The 17,233-nt window shown below is 63.6% G+C and overlaps 1 protein-coding gene across 17 annotated transcripts in view; it reads left to right on the top strand.

Moving 5' to 3' along the window:
- The window catches only part of KIF1A (kinesin family member 1A), a 33,325-nt gene that overhangs the window by 11,116 nt on the left and 4,976 nt on the right, over positions 1 to 17,233 (top strand). For 5 of the 17 annotated variants that reach the window (XM_059822674.1, XM_059822673.1, XM_059822667.1 and 2 more), the window contains 20 exons: positions 2,182 to 2,261; positions 2,555 to 2,661; positions 3,294 to 3,377; positions 3,503 to 3,683; positions 3,768 to 3,840; positions 4,096 to 4,189; positions 4,327 to 4,475; positions 4,635 to 4,813; positions 4,902 to 5,039; positions 9,703 to 9,821; positions 9,902 to 9,987; positions 10,301 to 10,439; positions 10,586 to 10,754; positions 11,109 to 11,199; positions 11,577 to 11,695; positions 11,871 to 11,926; positions 12,657 to 12,765; positions 12,887 to 12,953; positions 13,045 to 13,129; positions 13,510 to 13,615. In XM_059822674.1, coding sequence (XP_059678657.1) covers positions 2,182 to 2,261; positions 2,555 to 2,661; positions 3,294 to 3,377; positions 3,503 to 3,683; positions 3,768 to 3,840; positions 4,096 to 4,189; positions 4,327 to 4,475; positions 4,635 to 4,813; positions 4,902 to 5,039; positions 9,703 to 9,821; positions 9,902 to 9,987; positions 10,301 to 10,439; positions 10,586 to 10,754; positions 11,109 to 11,199; positions 11,577 to 11,695; positions 11,871 to 11,926; positions 12,657 to 12,765; positions 12,887 to 12,953; positions 13,045 to 13,129; positions 13,510 to 13,615 — 2,231 coding nt within the window. Of the gene's footprint in view, positions 1 to 2,181; positions 2,262 to 2,554; positions 2,662 to 3,293; positions 3,378 to 3,502; positions 3,684 to 3,767; positions 3,841 to 4,095; positions 4,190 to 4,326; positions 4,476 to 4,634; positions 4,814 to 4,901; positions 5,040 to 5,953; positions 6,212 to 9,702; positions 9,822 to 9,901; positions 9,988 to 10,300; positions 10,440 to 10,585; positions 10,755 to 11,108; positions 11,200 to 11,576; positions 11,696 to 11,870; positions 11,927 to 12,656; positions 12,766 to 12,886; positions 12,954 to 13,044; positions 13,130 to 13,509; positions 13,616 to 15,587; positions 15,615 to 17,147; positions 17,172 to 17,233 lie in introns of all 17 variants that reach the window. The other 12 variants (XM_059822671.1, XM_059822666.1, XM_059822668.1 and 9 more) reach the window with 5 other exon arrangements.

The following is a 17,233-nucleotide window of genomic DNA, read 5'->3' as shown; positions in this document are numbered from 1 at the left end:
CCTGCCTTGTCACTACCGGCCAGCCCCAAATATTTCATTAGCCTTTTCTTGGCTCTGAAACCTACGGGGGAAATCCCAGTGTTGACCCTGCTGGGTGTGAACATCGGTAGAAACACATGGCTAAATGTCCAGCTCCGTTGCCTGGATGCTGTCCCCATTCATGTGGGTCTTCGCTGACGATCACTGTGTTGGACTTCAGTGTCAGCTTATAAAAATCCATACTTTGCGGTATTTGAAATTGCTGCCCCTGAAACCGGCAAGTCCTTGCTGAGAAATGTGAGTGTGGAATATTTCCACGCTCTTTATTGCTTGTAGCACCCTGGAAAGAATTTTCTAAGCAAATACTGGCTGTGCCCCAAAGAGTTTGTGTGCCAGCGAACCCTGCCAAGCACCGGTTACAGCACATCGCTGCCCGTCGCTGGTCTGTATAACCATTGCGGTGGTGATGTCCAGTTTACGGCCCCAACCCTGTGAAGCCCGCAGAGCAGCACGGGCTGCCGAGGTGCAGGCACGTGCGGGTAGGACCAAGGCACGCTCGCTCGGCTCTCCCGCCGCACCGAGGGATGCTCTGAGAGCTGCCCCGGCAGCTGGTGCTGGTTGGCTGGGCCAAACGTCTCGGTCAATGCCTGTGTCCCCAACTGAGGTGGTGACGCTCGGTGATGAAGGCTTCGGGACCTTCCCCTTGTATGCCTTGGCGTGGGTCTTAGGACAAATTTCTACGCCGTCATCTTTGTTTCTCGTTCTTGACTCAGCCGCTGCCTGTTGGGACCCCAGACCTTTATGTAGAAAGCGTGGGGGTTTATTCCCCAAAGCAGGTTGGTCTTGGAGGTGGGGCATTGCTGTGGTGGTCTTGGTGCCTCCTTGCTCTTCAGCTGTCCGGCGGGTGGAAACTCCTCTGACTTCTCCAGTGGCTGGCGAGGAAAGTTAGCGTCGATAGCGTGCAAAACCCTGTTGCGTTAAGGGCAAAGCAGGGCAGGACCTTGTTGTCCTGCCGTATGCCGTCGCTGCGGTGGTTATGTCTCCAAGGAGTTCAGTGGAAGGTAGAGCATCTGCCTTCTGCTAGCCAGCTTTGGAAATCTGGAGAAAAAAGGAGGAAGGAGTCTCAGACCCCAGGGCTACATGCCTGCCTAGAGGGGCCTGAGGTTACATGTTACGGCCAACTTATTCCTGCCAGCCACCATGGAGAAGAGCCTGCGTTTCCCTTGACCTCCAGCTCTCCTGCACTATTTGGAGTGAGTCTCTCCGATCAGCCAGGGCTCGTAGCGCTGTGTGATGGGGAAAGATCTGCATGCTGGGTGTCAGCGGGCTGATAAAACGTTTCTTATGGTCTCTGTTCTTATTTCTGGGAAACTCAGAACTTCACCTACTGATACTCCTGGGACTTTGCCCATTGCCTGAAGGTGCGATCGCAGCAGTTTGCGATGGGGTGAGATAAGCTAGCTGCAGCCGGAGAGGTCTGTGGCCGGGGAAGAAAATTCCCTCTCATCAAGAACAAAGTGGTTTGTGATCCAGGAGAAGCAAGTGATGAGAGGGAACTGTTAGGAAGGAGACCAGGGAGTGAAATTCAGCCTGGAGATACGGCTTCAGGTCTCCACTACTTTTGGTTGAACCTCTGGTCTGGGACCTGCTCTTTTAGGTGCTTCAGCTGTTCTTTGTACCATCAGTGGAGGAAAATGGGCACTTTTAGTTCCTCTCATCCTAAACCAGCCGCTGCATGGGACGTGTCTCTGCCTCAGCTACACTGTCCGCAGCGGAGCTGGGGGCTACGGTGAGACAAGGGCCCGTGGACACGCAGCGCAGGCGAGCAGGGTCCCGCCCCAGGAGACACTAAGCCCTATCAGGGACTCCCCGTGAGAAGCGTTTGGCTCCATGTTGCGCCTGTTTGCAAGAGGAATTTTCAAAGGCAGCTGGGGAAGGGTGCCCAGGGCTCAGCCCTTTGAGGAGGAAGGCAAGGAAGCGTGTGGAGGCAGGTCATCCTCATCCTGGCTGCTCAGTTCTCTGCAGTCCCCTTGAAAAGTACCTGCCTGAGCATGTTGTCCTGGAGCTACGGGCGGCAGAAGAGCCCGTCCACGTGCAGGGGAAAGCCTGAGGTGCTGCTGAGTTCCCACCTCCTTCGGGAGCGTCTCTGAGTGCCCGGGTGGATGGGGCGCACCGAGGTGACTCCTTGTTTGTCTCTCCCAGACCCCCCACTTGGTCAACCTGAACGAGGACCCGCTTATGTCCGAGTGTCTTCTGTACTACATCAAGGACGGGATAACAAGGTGAGGGCCAGGTCCCGCAGAGCGGTGGGAGCCCATATCTCAGTGCCTGACTTGCCCGGGTGGGCAGCGGGGTGGCAGCTGTCCCCGGGCTTGGCACCGTTCCCGAGGCATCCCCCAAGTGCCATAGCCACGTGGGGAATATCTATTTGCCTGGCAATCTCGTTAGGGACGTTGGTCCTGCTGTGCACCAAGGGCTGCTCCTGTCAGCCCCAAGGATGGTTTTGGGGGGAGGCCCGGGGAGGGGCTGCTCTGAGGAAGGACCGAGCTGGCTCGAGCTGGGTTTCCCCTGGCAGGGTTGGCCGAGAAGATGCAGAGAAGAGGCAGGACATCGTTCTCAGCGGGCACTTCATTAAGGAAGAGCACTGCCTTTTCCGCAGCGACACCAAAACCGGCGGTGAAGGTATTCCTTGTCTGGAGGGGCTCCACCTCACCAGGGAGCCCAGTCCCTCCGCGTGTCCCCAGCCCTGCCCCCAGCCAGGGGTCCTGCCCTCCTCAGACTAGCGGAGCTCTCCTGCGTGGCCGTGGTGTCTCCGTGCTTCCAGAGTGAGCTACAGCCCTCGCCTCGCTGGGAGGGAAGCTCCTGCAAGGCGCTTGGAAGCTGCCGTGATGAGGGAGATCAGGGTGGGAGGGAAGAGCGGACCGTAGACGATTCCCCCGCCCAAGACGTGGAGCAGAGCCCACCCCGCAAACCAGCAGGAACGTGGGGGTAGAAGGGCTTTGGGAGGCGAGGCTGGGGAGGCTGGAGATGCGTGTGCTGGAGGCTCTGGTCTCCTCTCACGTACAGTCTCCAGCTGCTTTTAGTCCTTGGGACTGCTCTGATTAACATGAGGTTGGCCGAGCCCTGTTCCTTGCCCAGGGTGTGAGTGCTGCCGGTGGGTACCCTGGTGTCCCCCCACTCCGCTCCTGGGGTGCCGGCTGGGGAAGCTCTCCCTTTCTGAGGCTACAGGAGCAGCGGAGCGGGAGATGCAGGATTTATCCTTCTGCTTCCACCTTACCTTCGCTCCCTCTCTTCCCCTCACGCCGTCTCTACAGTAATAGTGACCCTGGAGCCCTGTGAAGGCGCCGACACCTACGTGAACGGCAAAAAGGTGACGGAGCCCAGCATCCTGCGCTCAGGTGGGTCCCCGGAGCCGGCACGCCAGCGCTGCTCTGACCTGCCTCCCTCCATCCCACGGCGGCCTTGCAGGTCGTCCCACATTAAACCCACACCCTTTGTCCCCACCCCGCGTGCATCCCTGTAGGAAACCGCATCATCATGGGGAAAAGCCACGTCTTCCGCTTCAACCACCCCGAGCAGGCTCGGCAGGAACGGGAGCGGACCCCGTGCGCCGAGACACCCGCTGAGCCCGTGGACTGGGCTTTCGCCCAAAGAGAGCTGCTGGAGAAGCAGGGCATTGACATGAAGCAGGAGATGGAGCAGCGGTGAGGGCACGGCGGGGCTGGGGCAATGGGGAGTTGGGTATCCACCTTCAGGTTGGTCATCTTCTCCTTCCCCATTCCTCCCAGGCTCCAGGAACTGGAGGACCAGTACCGGAGAGAGCGGGAGGAGGCGAATTACCTTCTCGAGCAGCAGAGGCTGGTAGGTGGCCAGGACCTGGCTCCTTCTCAGGCTGCCCAGGCATGACTTAGTCCTGGCAGATGTTTGCACGGGGTGGCTCTGTGTGTCCCAAAACCAAGGACAAACCTGTTGTTCCTGGGGTTGTCCCCATAAACATAGAAGAGGAGGGAGGAAGCCGGGTTCCCACGGAGCGGGGGGCGGAAGAAGCGCTATGTAGCAGCGCGGAGGAAGGTCACACGTTATGGGTTGCATCATCCCTCTCCCTGCTTCCCCCAGGACTATGAAAGCAAATTGGAGGCTTTGCAGAAGCAGATGGACTCTAGGTATTACCCTGAGGCCAACGAGGAAGAGGAAGAACCTGAGGATGAAGGTGAGGGCTGGGTGCCAGCACAGGGTTTTGACGCTTTCTGCGGGAGCAAGAAGAGTGAACCGTGGCTTCTCTGGGCACCTCTGTGCCCACGTCCTCCCTCCTGGTGGTGGGGTGACTGTTCCTCTGTGTCCCCACAGTGCAGTGGACGGAGCGGGAGTTTGAGCTGGCCCTCTGGGCCTTTAGGAAATGGAAATGGTACCAGTTCACCTCCCTCCGCGACCTGCTTTGGGGCAACGCCATCTTCCTCAAGGAAGCCAACGCCATTAGCGTGGAGCTGAAGAAGAAGGTGGGTGCCTGGGGCTCCTCTCTGGCTTGCTGTAGCACCCACAGCAGAGGCCACAAGCGTGAGCAGCCGAGAAAGTGCCTGGGAGGGGGTCACCGAAGGCACCACATGGAGCCTGCCATCCTCCTGGGCGGCTCACCGTCCCCCTCTGTCCCTCTCCAGGTCCAGTTCCAGTTCGTGCTCCTTACGGACACACTGTACTCGCCTCTCCCTCCCGACCTGCTGCCTCCCGATGCCGCCAAGGACCGGGAGAAGCGGCCATTCCCCCGCACCATCGTGGCCGTAGAGGTTCAGGACCAGAAGAACGGGGCAACGCATTACTGGACCCTGGAGAAGCTGAGGTGGGTGAAGGATGCCTGTGCCGGTGAGAGCTCGGTCGGCCTCAGCCCGGTTTCTCACTGCTGCTCACCGCGTCCCCTCTGCCTGCAGGCAACGCCTGGACCTGATGCGTGAAATGTATGACCGTGCAGCAGAAGTGCCTTCTAGCGTCATCGAGGACTGCGACAATGTGGTGACCGGCGGAGATCCTTTCTACGACCGCTTCCCCTGGTTCAGGCTGGTCGGCAGGTGAGCGCTTCGGCTCCTTCTAAGCGCAGCTGGGACCCGCAGGCAGCCCTGCGGGAGGAAGCGCCGCCGGCTCTGCCGTGCGCAGGGCGTTCGTTTCCCCGGAGCCGCGCCACGGGAGGATACGTTGCCGCCCCCGGTGCCGGTCAGGGCCCATCTTGCCTGCCATGGCTCTCCTCCGCATTGGCTGCCGGGACCCCGAGGGACCCACGAGCCGCTGGCAACGCTCCCGCTGCCTGCCGTAACCCAGTGCTGTGAGGCACGGGCTCTTGGCTTGCCGCTGGTGGGAGGCGGGGGGGCCACGGCTGTCCAGCAGGCCGAGAGCCCGTGCCGTCGCGACGTCCGCCTTGGCGGGCACGCGTCCATGTGCACACGTTGGTGTCCGAGCATCCGTCTGTATGGTATGTGCTGCGTGTCTCCGTGTGCTTCCCGCACGCCGGTTGGAAGGGTGCGGTGCTGGCGACGAGGACGGGCCACCCCGGAGATGGGGTCTGCCCCGGCGGGCAGGGGGCTGAGCTGCATGGCCCAACCAAACGCACCTGCCGCGGAGGCATCCCCCCGTGCCGCGGCACGTGGAGAGATTCCTTTCGGTGGCGGGGGTGGTGGCAAGCCTCATGCCACCCGCTCCATCCCCGCGTTGCCAGCGAGGGGAATCCCCACGGTTTGCACCGGTTCCTTGGGTCGCTCTTTTCTCCGCCCTTTATAGCCAACGGCCGTTGGTGGCTTCCTTTAGAGACGCACCGGACGGGCAGGTCTTTATTTCCCGACGTCCCTTGGTTTAAGCAGAAAAAAAACCCCACCCCAAAACCCAACCCTAAAAAAACAACCCCCAAAAAAGCACAAAATTCCTGTTCTTGCTCTCTCTGTTTGGAACAGCTGGTGTTAACCTGTCTTCTATCTTGTTGTACTAACCTTAGTTCAGATATCTCTGGCTGCAACAGCTCTCCTCTTTTCAACACATGCATGAGCGAGCGCATGGCTGATCTCACCCCCTCCCCTACCTTCTCGAACCCCGACTCCGACATCACCGAGCCTGCTGACGAGCAGCACCAGGGGCAGGAGGAGGAGGAGGAGGAGGCGGAGGACCTGGAGGAAGACATCTTTCCGGAGTGCCCGCTGTGTGATGGCCGGGATCCGTTTTACGACCGCTCCCCCCTGTTCAGTTTAGTAGGAAGGTTGGTGAGGTTTTAGGAGAGCATGCCGGGAAGGAACTAGCTCTTTCGCATGAGGGAACTGCTTTCGGACACGACTCCCACCTCCGGGGCATCCCGGAGGCGCAGGGGGTGGCCGGCCGGCCGGGATTGCCGCCGAGCCTGGGGCACCCGGCGGGGCGGCAAGGTGCCCACCGAGGTAGGGCTGTGACGAGCACAGCGGCGGTAGGGGATAGCGGGGGAAGGTGGACGGCGCCAGCTCCGACGGAGACCCTTTAGGCAGGTCGCTCTTTGGGGCGGCCCCCGAGAAGGGGAGCTCTGCCGCATCTCCAGCGCCAAAGGAGCCGGGGAAGCTGCACAGGGGTCTCGGTCCTGGGCATTTCTGTCCCAGGGAGGGCCACCTCCCACCCAGCTCAGGGTGACCCCCCGCGGTGCCGCTGGCTGGGGACACGCAGGCACTTTGAAGCCGCGCGTGCCTCTGGCACCGGCTTGGCCGTCCTGGCTGCGTCGGTCAGCGTGAGCCTCCCCAGATGCGGAGGCTTGGGTGTCCCCAGGCGGTTGAGGGGACGAAGCCGAGGGGAGCGAGGGGGAGAGCTGGGTGCAGGAGGGTGAGGAGGGCTCTGCGAAAAGCGGCGTTTTTCTCTCGCCGCCCGTGCCCGGTGCTTGGCTTGGGGCCATCCCTGCCGGCTTGGCACGGGAGATGTTTGGGGAGGTCACGGGGACCTGGGTGCAGGCTCCAACTCCTCCTCAGCTCTGGCCAAGGCCAAGAGCTTTGATTTCTCATACCTGTTGGCCAGGAGACCCCCCCGGGCTCCACCAGTCTTGGCCTGGAGAAACCCACCAGCCGCCGCAAAACCGGCTGTACCGCCAAACCTGGTCGCAATCTGCCCATTCCCAAATTTGGATGCGGTGCTGTCAGCTCTGCTCCGGGGTTTTCCCAAGGGGATGTGTGCCCAGAGCTGGTCCCGGAGTCTCTGCCCCGGGCAGGAGCCAGAGGGGCTCATGACGGTGAACCTCTCCCCGCTGGGGCTGCCCTGAGAAGTGGAGCTGGAGCTCCTCTTCCTCGGCGTGCTAAAGCCAAGCTTACCCCTGCCAGGCGGGGTGCGGGCAGTGAGGTGGGGAGGAGGGGGACCAGCGCAGGCAGAGAGGGCGGAGGTGGGGTAAGAGTCCTGCAGCCTCAGACCGAAAGAGCTGGGTTCTTCCCCCTTTTTTTTCTTTTTTTCCTTTTTTCCTTATTAAAAAAAAAAAAAGAAAAATGTCAAAAAAAAACCCCCAAAACGCTCAGGGGCACCTCAAAAAATCAAACAAGGCCCTGCGGCAGCGGCCCCGCTCCGTGCCGGGGGCACGTTCCCCGGAGCTCGGCACCTTCCGACTTCTTTTGAGTCTGCCCTGGGTTTGGCTCCCCGCGCAGCAGCTCCGCCGGCCACATTTCTTGTGAAGTGTGCTTGGATTGGTTTATGATTGGATCCTTGTCTTTGATTTTTTTTTTCCTTTCCTTCTTTTTTTTTTCTTTTAGTTGGTTTTTTTTTCTTTTTTTAAGTTTTTTTGGGGTTTTTTTTTTTAGCTGCTGGCTCTATCTCTCCAAAGCTTTAGCGAAAATTGGGGTTATTTCACTTTCGTCTTCCTTTGGAAAGGCTTTTCTTTGGTCTGAGCATGCCATCTTTGCACCTCACCAATCTTGTGGTTAGTGTCCCTGCCCTCCTTCCTCTAGTGACACACTTGTCCCCCTCCTCCCTGCCCGTCCCCCCCCCACCTTTCCTCCCCTCTCCACCCCCTTGGCTTAAACGTCAGCTGCCCTGCGATTTCGGGCGGGCGGGTGGGCGCACCCGCATCCCCGCGCTTTCGAGACCTCCCCATGGTCGCAGGGCTCTGCCCCAGGCGTGCGGTCCTGCCGGGAAGCCCTGGCACGGTCCAGCCACTTGTCCCTGGTGGTCTCCGAGAAGAGATGGGGTGAGCCGGGTCCAGCAGGAGACGGTGATGGGGCATCACCTTTGCTTCCACAACTTGACTCCTTGGAGATGCTTTGGGTGGAAAAAGCTTCAAGCAGCGGTTGGAGGTCAATGGGAGCCATCAGAGTAGGGGGAACCTCCGGAGTTTGGGGCTCAGGCTGCAAGTGCAGGGCTGGGGCTTCCTGCAAGAGCCCCCTGGGCACTTTCGGGTGCCGTTGGATGTCTGCAAAGACACCTGCGAGGTTGGGACGTCACGAGCAGCACTGCCAGCCGCCTGGAGATGTGACCCTCATGGGAACCTCCTGAAGCAGAATTGTCCTGGCCGGCCCCAGCACCATCCCACCCCGCGACACCCGAAGACGCTGCTGCGCGTCAAGATGCCGGTGGGCGCCCTGGGGAAGGGTGCCCGGCACCCCGCACCCCATCTTGCTGGGAGCGGTGCTGCCCCCCAGGCAAGGGTAGTTTGCACCTCTCGGCAGGGAGCTCAGCGCCAAAGGCTGCGGAGGTGACTTGTCACCGCTGAGGGCGCGGCACGCCGCGGTGGCCAGAGCACCAGGAGGACTGTCGAAGAGCGAGCCGGCCGGTGGCAAGGTTGAGGAAGGCGGCAAGAGGAGGCCAAACACTTGAGAAAGAGGAAGCCGCGGCCTGGCAGGAGGTGCCGGCAGAGACGTGGTGCGGCCATCACGTTGAACCCCGGCGCGGCACCTTGCTGCGGTAGTGTCGGCGACCTGGACACCGCGGAGGACAGTGGGGAGGCTCAGACAGGGAGCGGGCAGCTCCTTCCTCACCCACAGGGAGAAGCCTGCCATGCCGTCCCTGTGACGCGCTGGCGGACGGCCCGGGACCCTGAAGCCATGCGTGCGAAGGGATGGGGCGGGAGGACGCACGCCGCCGATGCCACCAGCCACGCCGTGCAGCCTCCCTCCCAGCCGGGCAAAGGCCACCCGCAGCCATCAGTGGTCCTGCGACACCGCGGGCAGAGCCGGGGCCAGGACCCCCCTTGGCAGGTTCATCTCTGGAGGCTTCTGGCCTCCAGCCAGGACCTCCTCCTCTCCCCTCCTTCGCTCCCGCCGGCCTCTACCTCCCTCGTCACCCTCCCTTCCCCCCCTGCCTTGCCCCTGTCCCCCCCACGGTGACTCCGCAGCTGCCCCCCGAGTCGTGTTGCAGCACCTCCTGCCCTAGTCCTCCGGCTCTCCACCGCAGAAAAGGTCCTCTTCCCTCCCAGCTTCATGGTGGCACCAGCGCAGCCCCCCTCCCCTCCCCGCCCGCCACGGAGGTGACAGCCGGAGAGGTACGCGAGCCCCGTCTGCTTCGTGGGGCCGCCCGCGGCGCGCTGCCCGCCCGCCTGCCTGCGGCACGCTGCCCACCCGCTGCCCGCTCCCCGCCCCTCTCGGCTGGCCCTGGCTGCCTTCTCTTTAGTTTTGCTTTGCAGCGCCGCGGTCGCGCCGTAAGTGGTGACCTGGGATCCCGGCCGCCGCCGGCCGCGCCACCCGTGCCTGGGGACCCGCGGGTGGGAGCAGTGACCGCTCCCCCCCGTGTTGTGTGTGTTCCCCCCCTCTCTGGCAGGGCCTTCGTCTACCTGAGCAACCTCCTCTACCCCGTGCCCCTGGTCCACCGCGTGGCCATCGTCAGCGAGAAGGGCGAGGTGAAGGGTTTCCTGCGCGTGGCTGTCCAGGCCATCTCAGGTAGGAGGGGGACCCGCCCCAAATGTGCCCCTTGCACCCCCCGTGCCCCCCATGCCGGCTCACCCCCATCCCTCCTCCAGCGGATGAGGAAGCCCCCGACTACGGCTCCGGCGTGCGGCAGTCGGGAACGGCCAAGATATCCTTCGATGATCAGCACTTTGAGAAGGTACGGCGGGGGCCGGCACTGGGTGGGTGCCCTGGGACTGCAGACCCCTGCCTGCCACGGCGATGCTCCCCATGGGGACCACTGGGCTCCCAGAGGTGCAGGCATCATGCTGAACGGATCGTACTGCCGGTCCACCTGGAAGCCCTCCAGCACCCACTGGTGCACCCCACTCTTGCCCATGTCCCGGGGTGGGCTGCCATAGGGTTGGAGGGGAGAGCTGGAGGTGCCCCGCTGCTTGGAGTGGTGGTGGCAGCAGCGCAAGCGGGACCGCCTCGGGGACCACCAGCATCCCTGAGCCCCACTCCTGGCGCAGTTCCAGTCGGAGTCGTGCCCGGCCGTGGGGATGTCTCGCTCGGGGACCTCCCAGGAGGAGCTGCGCATCGTCGAAGGCCAGGGGCAGGTCAGCGACGTGGGTCCCTCCGCCGACGAAGTCAACAATAACACCTGCGCAGGTGAGGGGGAGAGGACCCCCACCCCGGCACCCAGCCTCCTGCACCCACCCAAGCGTTGAAAGCCCGCTGCCCCAGTGCAGGGCTGCTGGTAGACACCAAGGGGGGTGACCCCCCCCACCTTGCTGAGGACCCTCCCCTCCCTGCAGTGACCCCAGAGGACCTTCTCCTGGACAGCCCGGAGAAGCCTGTGCCGGACGGGCCGCTGGAGACGGCTCTGGACCACCTGAAGCTGGGCAGCATCTTCACTTTCCGTGTGACGGTCCTGCAAGCCTCCAGCATCTCTGCAGAATACGCAGACATCTTCTGCCAGTTCAAGTGAGCCCCCCCGTGCCCCCCGGCCCCGCATCTCCCACCGTGCTCCGGCCATCGCCTCCGGGCTGGCGGTGAACATCGAGGAGCCCCAGCCCTCCCACCTCTAAGCCCTTTGTGGATGGGGAAGCAAAACCAAGGGCTACGGGATGAGCCCATGCGCTTGTCCAGTACCTTGTTTGGTCGCTGGTGAAAGGCAGGGAGAGGCTCCCATCAGCTTTGGTGGGGTCCTGTGCTAGCCCAGGGTGCGGGCGGCAGCCCCAGGGAGAGTGGGCTCTTCTGGTCCCTGCCCTCTCTCCCCTCCCTGCTCCGTCCCGTCCCCGTCCCACAGCCCCCGAGCCACCTTCCTTCCCTCTGCAGCTTCATCCATCGCCACGACGAGGCCTTTTCGACGGAGCCCTTGAAGAACACGGGACGGGGTCCACCGCTGGGCTTCTATCATGTCCAAAATGTGCGTACCCCTCCCTTGCCCATCACCCCTCACCCCCACGGCTGCCGGGGTCTCCGTGGGGCCCTTGGCTGGATCTTCTCCCCAGGGGAGCAGCTTCATCCGGGCTTTCCCAGCCCGTCACAGCCGCCCAGATAAGCCAACCTTAGACAAGGTGGATGTGTGGGGGAAAGACCAAAAGCCGCTGCCCTCCATCCGAAAAGGCTGGGATTTCACGGCAGTGGTCTTAGTGGGGAGAGTATCCCCGGGCCATGGGGAAGGGGATGGGTGAGGGATGCAGGGGATTGGACAGGTTTGCACCCTCCCACCTCCCCGGTGCTGTTGCCGGCTGCATCCCTTTCCCAGCTAAACTGCACCGTCAACGGCTCTTTCTCTTCCAGATCGCCGTGGAGGTGACCAAGTCCTTCATCGAGTACATCAAGAGCCAGCCGATTGTATTTGAAGTCTTCGGGCACTACCAGCAGCACCCCTTCCCGCCCCTCTGCAAGGACGTCCTGAGGTGGGTGCGCCCTGGGCCACCCCTGGCTCCTGGGTGCCGTGGGGGCACCCGGTGGAGACGGCTTCCTGGGGACCCAGAGAAAGGGGGTGGGAGGGGGTGATCCGGGGGCGTAGGTGGGGTTGGCGGGGTTCGGGGCTCCCTGTGGATGCTTTGACGGAGCTGGTTCTCCCTGCAGCCCGCTGAGGCCGTCCCGGCGCCACTTCCCCCGTGTGATGCCACTCTCCAAACCAGGTAGGCGATGTGGCCTCCTGCTCCTCTGCCCGCCCGTCGTCCCCATGCTGGGTGCGGGGTCCCCTTCCCCAGGGGGACCAGTTAAGACCCCAGGGGCACCACAAAATCTGCTGTGGGTCAGAGCACCCGAAAGCCCTTGGCACCCGTTCCCGCAGCTCCCAGCTGATGCAAAGCCCCCTTCTCGCCTCCTGCGGAGTGGCGGGGAGGAGGCTGCCCACCCCGGATGGCTCAGACGGCCACCCAGCCCCACCATCCCACAGGGGCTGCGGGGTCCCCGCTGTGCTCTGGCCGCCGAGACCCGAATTGTTGGGGTTTGGCTGAGCGCCGTGGTTTGCTGTGCGGTCCCCGTGCCAGCACTGGGGGAACCCTCCTTCAGCTGTCCCCAAGCGGCTGTCCCCGAGCGGTCCCCGGAGTGGTGCTGGGTGGTTTGGGATGTGTCTGTGTCGGGGCTGCAGGCTCAGGGTGTGCATCTCGGGGATGGGTGAGGCTGGTCACATCCTGACACCCTCGTTGCTCCGTGTTGGGTGTGGGAGAAGGCATGTCAGTGGCTAGCAAGGTCCCCGGGATGGGGCTGTCCCCCTCTATGCACCTTCTCCTGCCTTGCTGCCGCCTCGGTGTGTCTCCCCATGGTCCCTGCCTGCTCTGCCCTTACCCTGCCTGCCGTCACATGCCTCACTCCAAACGTCAGCGGCAAGCTCATCCTTTAAGCTGTCTTTCCGACCCACCGCAGTGCCTGCGACGAAGCTGAGCACCATGACTCGGCCCAGCGCCGGCCCGTGCCAGTGCAAGTACGACCTGATGGTCTTCTTTGAGATCTGTGAGCTGGAGGCCAATGGCGAGTAAGTCCTGCCGGAAAGGGGAGCGGGAAGGAGAGGGAGGCAGTGCGGTGATTTGCCCGGTGCTTGGCACCTCTGGGCAGGCTGATGGGGCTCTGTGTCACACCGTGATCCTCTCTTCCAGCTACATCCCTGCTGTCGTGGACCACCGCGGAGGCATGCCGTGCCACGGGACCTTCCTCCTCCACCAGGTACTCCCTCCCCAAGATGCCGTCTCGGCTCTGGCTTCTGCCGAGAGCCGTGTTAACCACTGTCCCATCTCTCTGGCCTTGCGGATCTCAGGGTATCCAGAGGAGAATCACCGTAACCTTGGTGCACGAAACGGGCAGCCTCATCCGCTGGAAGGAAGTGCGGGAGCTGGTTGTGGGTAAGCCGAGCCAGGTTGGGTGGGCTGTGAACAACCCCCAGCCTGCCGAGCTCCCAAGCATCCTCTCAGGCTGTTTCTCACCCACGTTCCCGTGCGGGGCTTTACACCATGTCTCCCCTCCTGCCCTGCAATAGCAAAGTGGCGGCTGCCCGGCCGGTGACACCGGGACGCCGGGTGGGCAGGTCGCCTCGGCCCCGGCCACCGTGTCCAGGAGCTGGACCAAGACCTGCGGCGCTGAGTGGCCGAGTGCTGGGCGGTTGCTGCCTGTGATGGGGGTGCTGCTGGGGAATGCGGGCAGGCGGGCTGCCCCTGCCCCTCGCGCGGACCCTCACAGGGCTGCTGCCTGTCGCCTGAGCGGCGTCCTCGTGCTGCGCTTGCAGGTCGGATCCGGAACACCCCAGAAGCAGACGAGTCTCTCATCGACCCCAACATCCTGTCCCTGAACATCCTCTCCTCTGGGTACATCCGCCCCTCCCAGGACGACCGGTGCGTGCCACTTCTTCCCTTGCTCTTCTCCCGCTGTGATGAGGACCAGGGTGGGGGGATGTGGGGAGCCCCTCTCTCCCCTGGGGGGGCTCTCAGCTCCTCCGCAGGGTCTTGCCGACTCGTTGCTGCTTCAGGGGAGGGCTTTTCTGGAGCTGCAGAGGGTCTCGGGGTTCCGGGCCACCAGTTCCCTTCCTCCTCCTCCCCGAGGCCTCTCCGTGCCGGGCTTTGGCATTACAGGGAATTTGGGTGGGGGGCCTGCTCTCCGGTGGCGGCTGTGACCGCCTGGCGCAGCGAGCCAGTCGGTGCCGGTGGCGGGAGGATGTATGGACCCCGCGGCTGGAGGGCACCGGCCACGAAGGGCTCTTTGTCCCGTGTCCCAGCAAACTCCGGGGAAAGGCCACTTGGTGCCCGTGGCCGGTCCCCGTCTGTGTGGAGGGCGATGCAGAAAAGCCATCCCCCATGGCTGCCGGGTGACTTTGGAGATGCCTGCCCCTTCACGCCTGTCCCGGGGGGCTGTGTGTCCCCCGTGGGTTTGCCAGGGGTGTGGGAGCAGCGGGGCCGGAGGTTTTTATCTCCGAGATCTCCCTGGCTGTGGTCCTGTGGCGGCGGAGGGGAACGGTGGGTGCAGAGGGCAGAGCTCCCGTCTGCACCAGGGCTGCTGGCACAACTCAGGGGGCTGGTGGGGGTCCCTGGTCGGAATGCGTGCGCGTGGGCAGCTGCGACAAGATGGGGACGGTCGTTGGCAGCACCGGGACCAGCGGGATGGGTCCTGGGTGGTGCGTGTGGCGGTTGCCGGCGTAGGAGCATCCCGGCGGGGAGCCGGGGACCACTTTTTCCCTCGTTTTCTTCGGGCTCACCGCTGCTCCAGGGTAGCCTGTCCCAAGGCAGGGTGTTTTTAGGGGGGCTGATGGGGGTCTGGATGGGAGGTGTCACCCTGCAGTGCTCCCAGGGCAGCTCCTGGGCACGGCGGAGTGACAGGCAAGCAACACCCGAGACGAATCACGGGGTCGGGTACGCGTGTGAGTGTCGGACCAGGAGACTTTGGTACAGCCATGGGGAAAACAGAGCAAGGCCAGGCGGGGACGGTCGGGCGAGGAGGGCTCGGCCCGGCAGAGCTGCAGTGATTTTTGCTGGGCAGCTGGGAGCTGGGTGGCTGTGGCACCCGCGGGCTGCAGGGCCTGCGCTGTTTTATGTCAGCTCCTGATCTGGCCGGTTGGTCCTGGGCGCAGCCAGGTAGGATCTTCAGCATCTCTGGCATAGCCTGGCAGCGGGGAAGTGCCTCCTGCTCCTGCCTTCCCCCCGCAGGTCCTGCCGGGCAAGGGACACAGCTCGGGCTGGGGGGATGCTTGGGGCATGGAGAGAAGTGGGGAGATGGAGGGGGGGCTCAGGTTTTGCAAGAGCCCGCCTCACCTGCACGCTCACAGGGTCTGCGCCTCAGGGCCAGCCCCAAATCGGGGCCGCGGGCCGGCGTGCACGCCATATCCGTCCCTTATCCATCCCGTTGAGCCTGCCCAGGGCTGGGCAGGGGGAGGAGGGGGCGGCCGGCTTCCCGCGGGATGCCGAGGGGTGCTCGCCGCAACCCCCACCCCGCTTCCATCCCGCATGCAGGCGTGCATGCTTCGGCCCCAGCAACCTGCAAGGACGGACAGAGGGAGGGCAGCAGGCAGAGCCAGGGCCCGCTTCACCCTCCTCCCCGGCTGCTTGCGCTCCCTGCTTCGCTGCCTTACGCCACGCAGCCTCCATTGCCCAGAGCAGCCCTGGCTTCCCCCCGCCCCAGCCTCCCCAGTCCCCCCGGAACTGCTCAGGAGGAGACCGGGGGAGCGGTACGGCTCCCTGGCACCCATCCATCCCTGCATCGAGTGCCCAGGGAGGAGGCGCGGGGGGCAGCGCCCAGGGTCCCCCCTCGCTCCTCTCCGCTGCTGCCGCCCATCCAAGCCCACACTAACCATGTGATTGTTTTGTGTTTTCGCAGGCAGTTTCTTGATTCGGATATGCCTAGGTATTATTTGTTTCCATTGGTTTTTTTTCCACCCCTCCTTCCTCTCTCCCTTCTTTCTTTCTCCCCTCTCGCCTCCTCCGTGCGCTCACTCCCGCCGGAGGCAGCACTTGGACATCCAGCCCCCCATCCCTCCACACACCCCATCCCTCCTCCCTCCTGCCCTGGCACCTCTCGCTCACTCGGCCCCTTTTGCTGTTCGTTTGGGCCGCGCTCTCGCTGGCTGTCGCTCCTCCTCGCACGCCTGCGTCCCCATCGCCTGATTTGGGTTTTCTTCTTGCTTTTTGACTTCGCTGCTCCGCTCTCTCCGGCATCTGTCGCCGAGCGTGCCGCCCCCCCCGCCCCCGTCACCTCTCGCCCCAGCCCCAGCTCAGCCCCCGGCGCCGCTTGGAGTTAGCCGCAGGGCTGGTGCGGACCACGGCAGGGGCTTTGGGGTGCCTCCAGCCCTCACCCGGGCACCTGGTGACGATGGCAGCACCGCCGGCTGGTGCGCCGGCACGCGCGGCGGCTGCCCACCCCGTGGACGTTAGTCCTGCGGGCGTAGGTGCGGCATACGGGCGTTGTGTGTCTGTACGCAGGCGCGATGGTGGGTGTGCGCATCCGTATGCGGCACTGACTGTTATACCCCTGTGTAACGGGGGGAGCGGCTGTTCGGGGACAGCGGTGGGTTTAGCAGGGAGCGCAGGGTGAACCTGGCGTGCGGTGCATGGGCGAGAGCCGCCTGACCCGGGTGCTGCCGCCAGCCTCTGGATGGGAGCATCGCCGAGGCCCCAGCGGAGGGGGTGTCCCGCCACCGTGCGCCACGGTGGGAGAAGACGGGGATACATCTGGGAGACAGGGGATGGCGTCTCCCGAGTCTTGGTGGGCTCCGTAGCTTTGTGCCCAGGAGGTTGTCCTCCCTACAGCAGCTAGAAGCTGGTCCTGCTCGGAGATGCCCGAGGGCAAAGTTGTTCCTCCAGCGGCACCCTGTCCCCCCCGGGGTGCAGGGGGACGGATCCAGCACGGATCCAGCCCCCCACTGTAGGAGCACAGGGGCTCGTGCTGGCATTGCCCGTGGGCTCTCGGCACAGTGATGTTCTCCCTGTGGACCAGGGGACGGGCCAAGAAATCATCTCCCACTATGTGGGTGGCGGTGGGACGGCTGTTCCCCCCACAACGGGCACCTTCCCAGGGGGCTGCGCTGGGTGGGAGCTCCTTACCCTGGGATGGCAGCGAGGACAGAGTTAAGGGGATGGGGAGCACGCACGTGCTTGCTTCCCAGCTGCCGGACCGCAAGGAAGGTGGGAGGCAGAAGGTTTTCACCCAAGCCTCTGTCTGCCCTTGCTGAGCTCCTTCTGGGCTCCCTTTCGGGGTCCAGCTAGGCAGGACCGCCTTCAGCCAGTGGTTCCAATATGGGGCGAGTCCCCTCGAGAGGGGCCCCCCTTTCCTCGCGGTCCCGCTCCCGCGCCAGCCCCGTACGGACGATGCTTTCTGACCTTTCGTTTTTCTGTGTATGTACGTGTGTGTGTTTGTCCTTGGGTCACCTTCCACTTATAGCGTTTCGTTTGGAAATGACACTAGGTATTTCGCGCGCACCCGCTCGGTCTGGTCCCTCCTGCTTTTCTCTCTTTCTCCTTTGCCTC

Source organism: Gavia stellata, chromosome 11 (assembly GCF_030936135.1).
Source record: "Gavia stellata isolate bGavSte3 chromosome 11, bGavSte3.hap2, whole genome shotgun sequence".
Taxonomy (NCBI): domain Eukaryota; kingdom Metazoa; phylum Chordata; class Aves; order Gaviiformes; family Gaviidae; genus Gavia; species Gavia stellata.
This window is presented reverse-complemented; position numbering and strand designations above follow the sequence as displayed.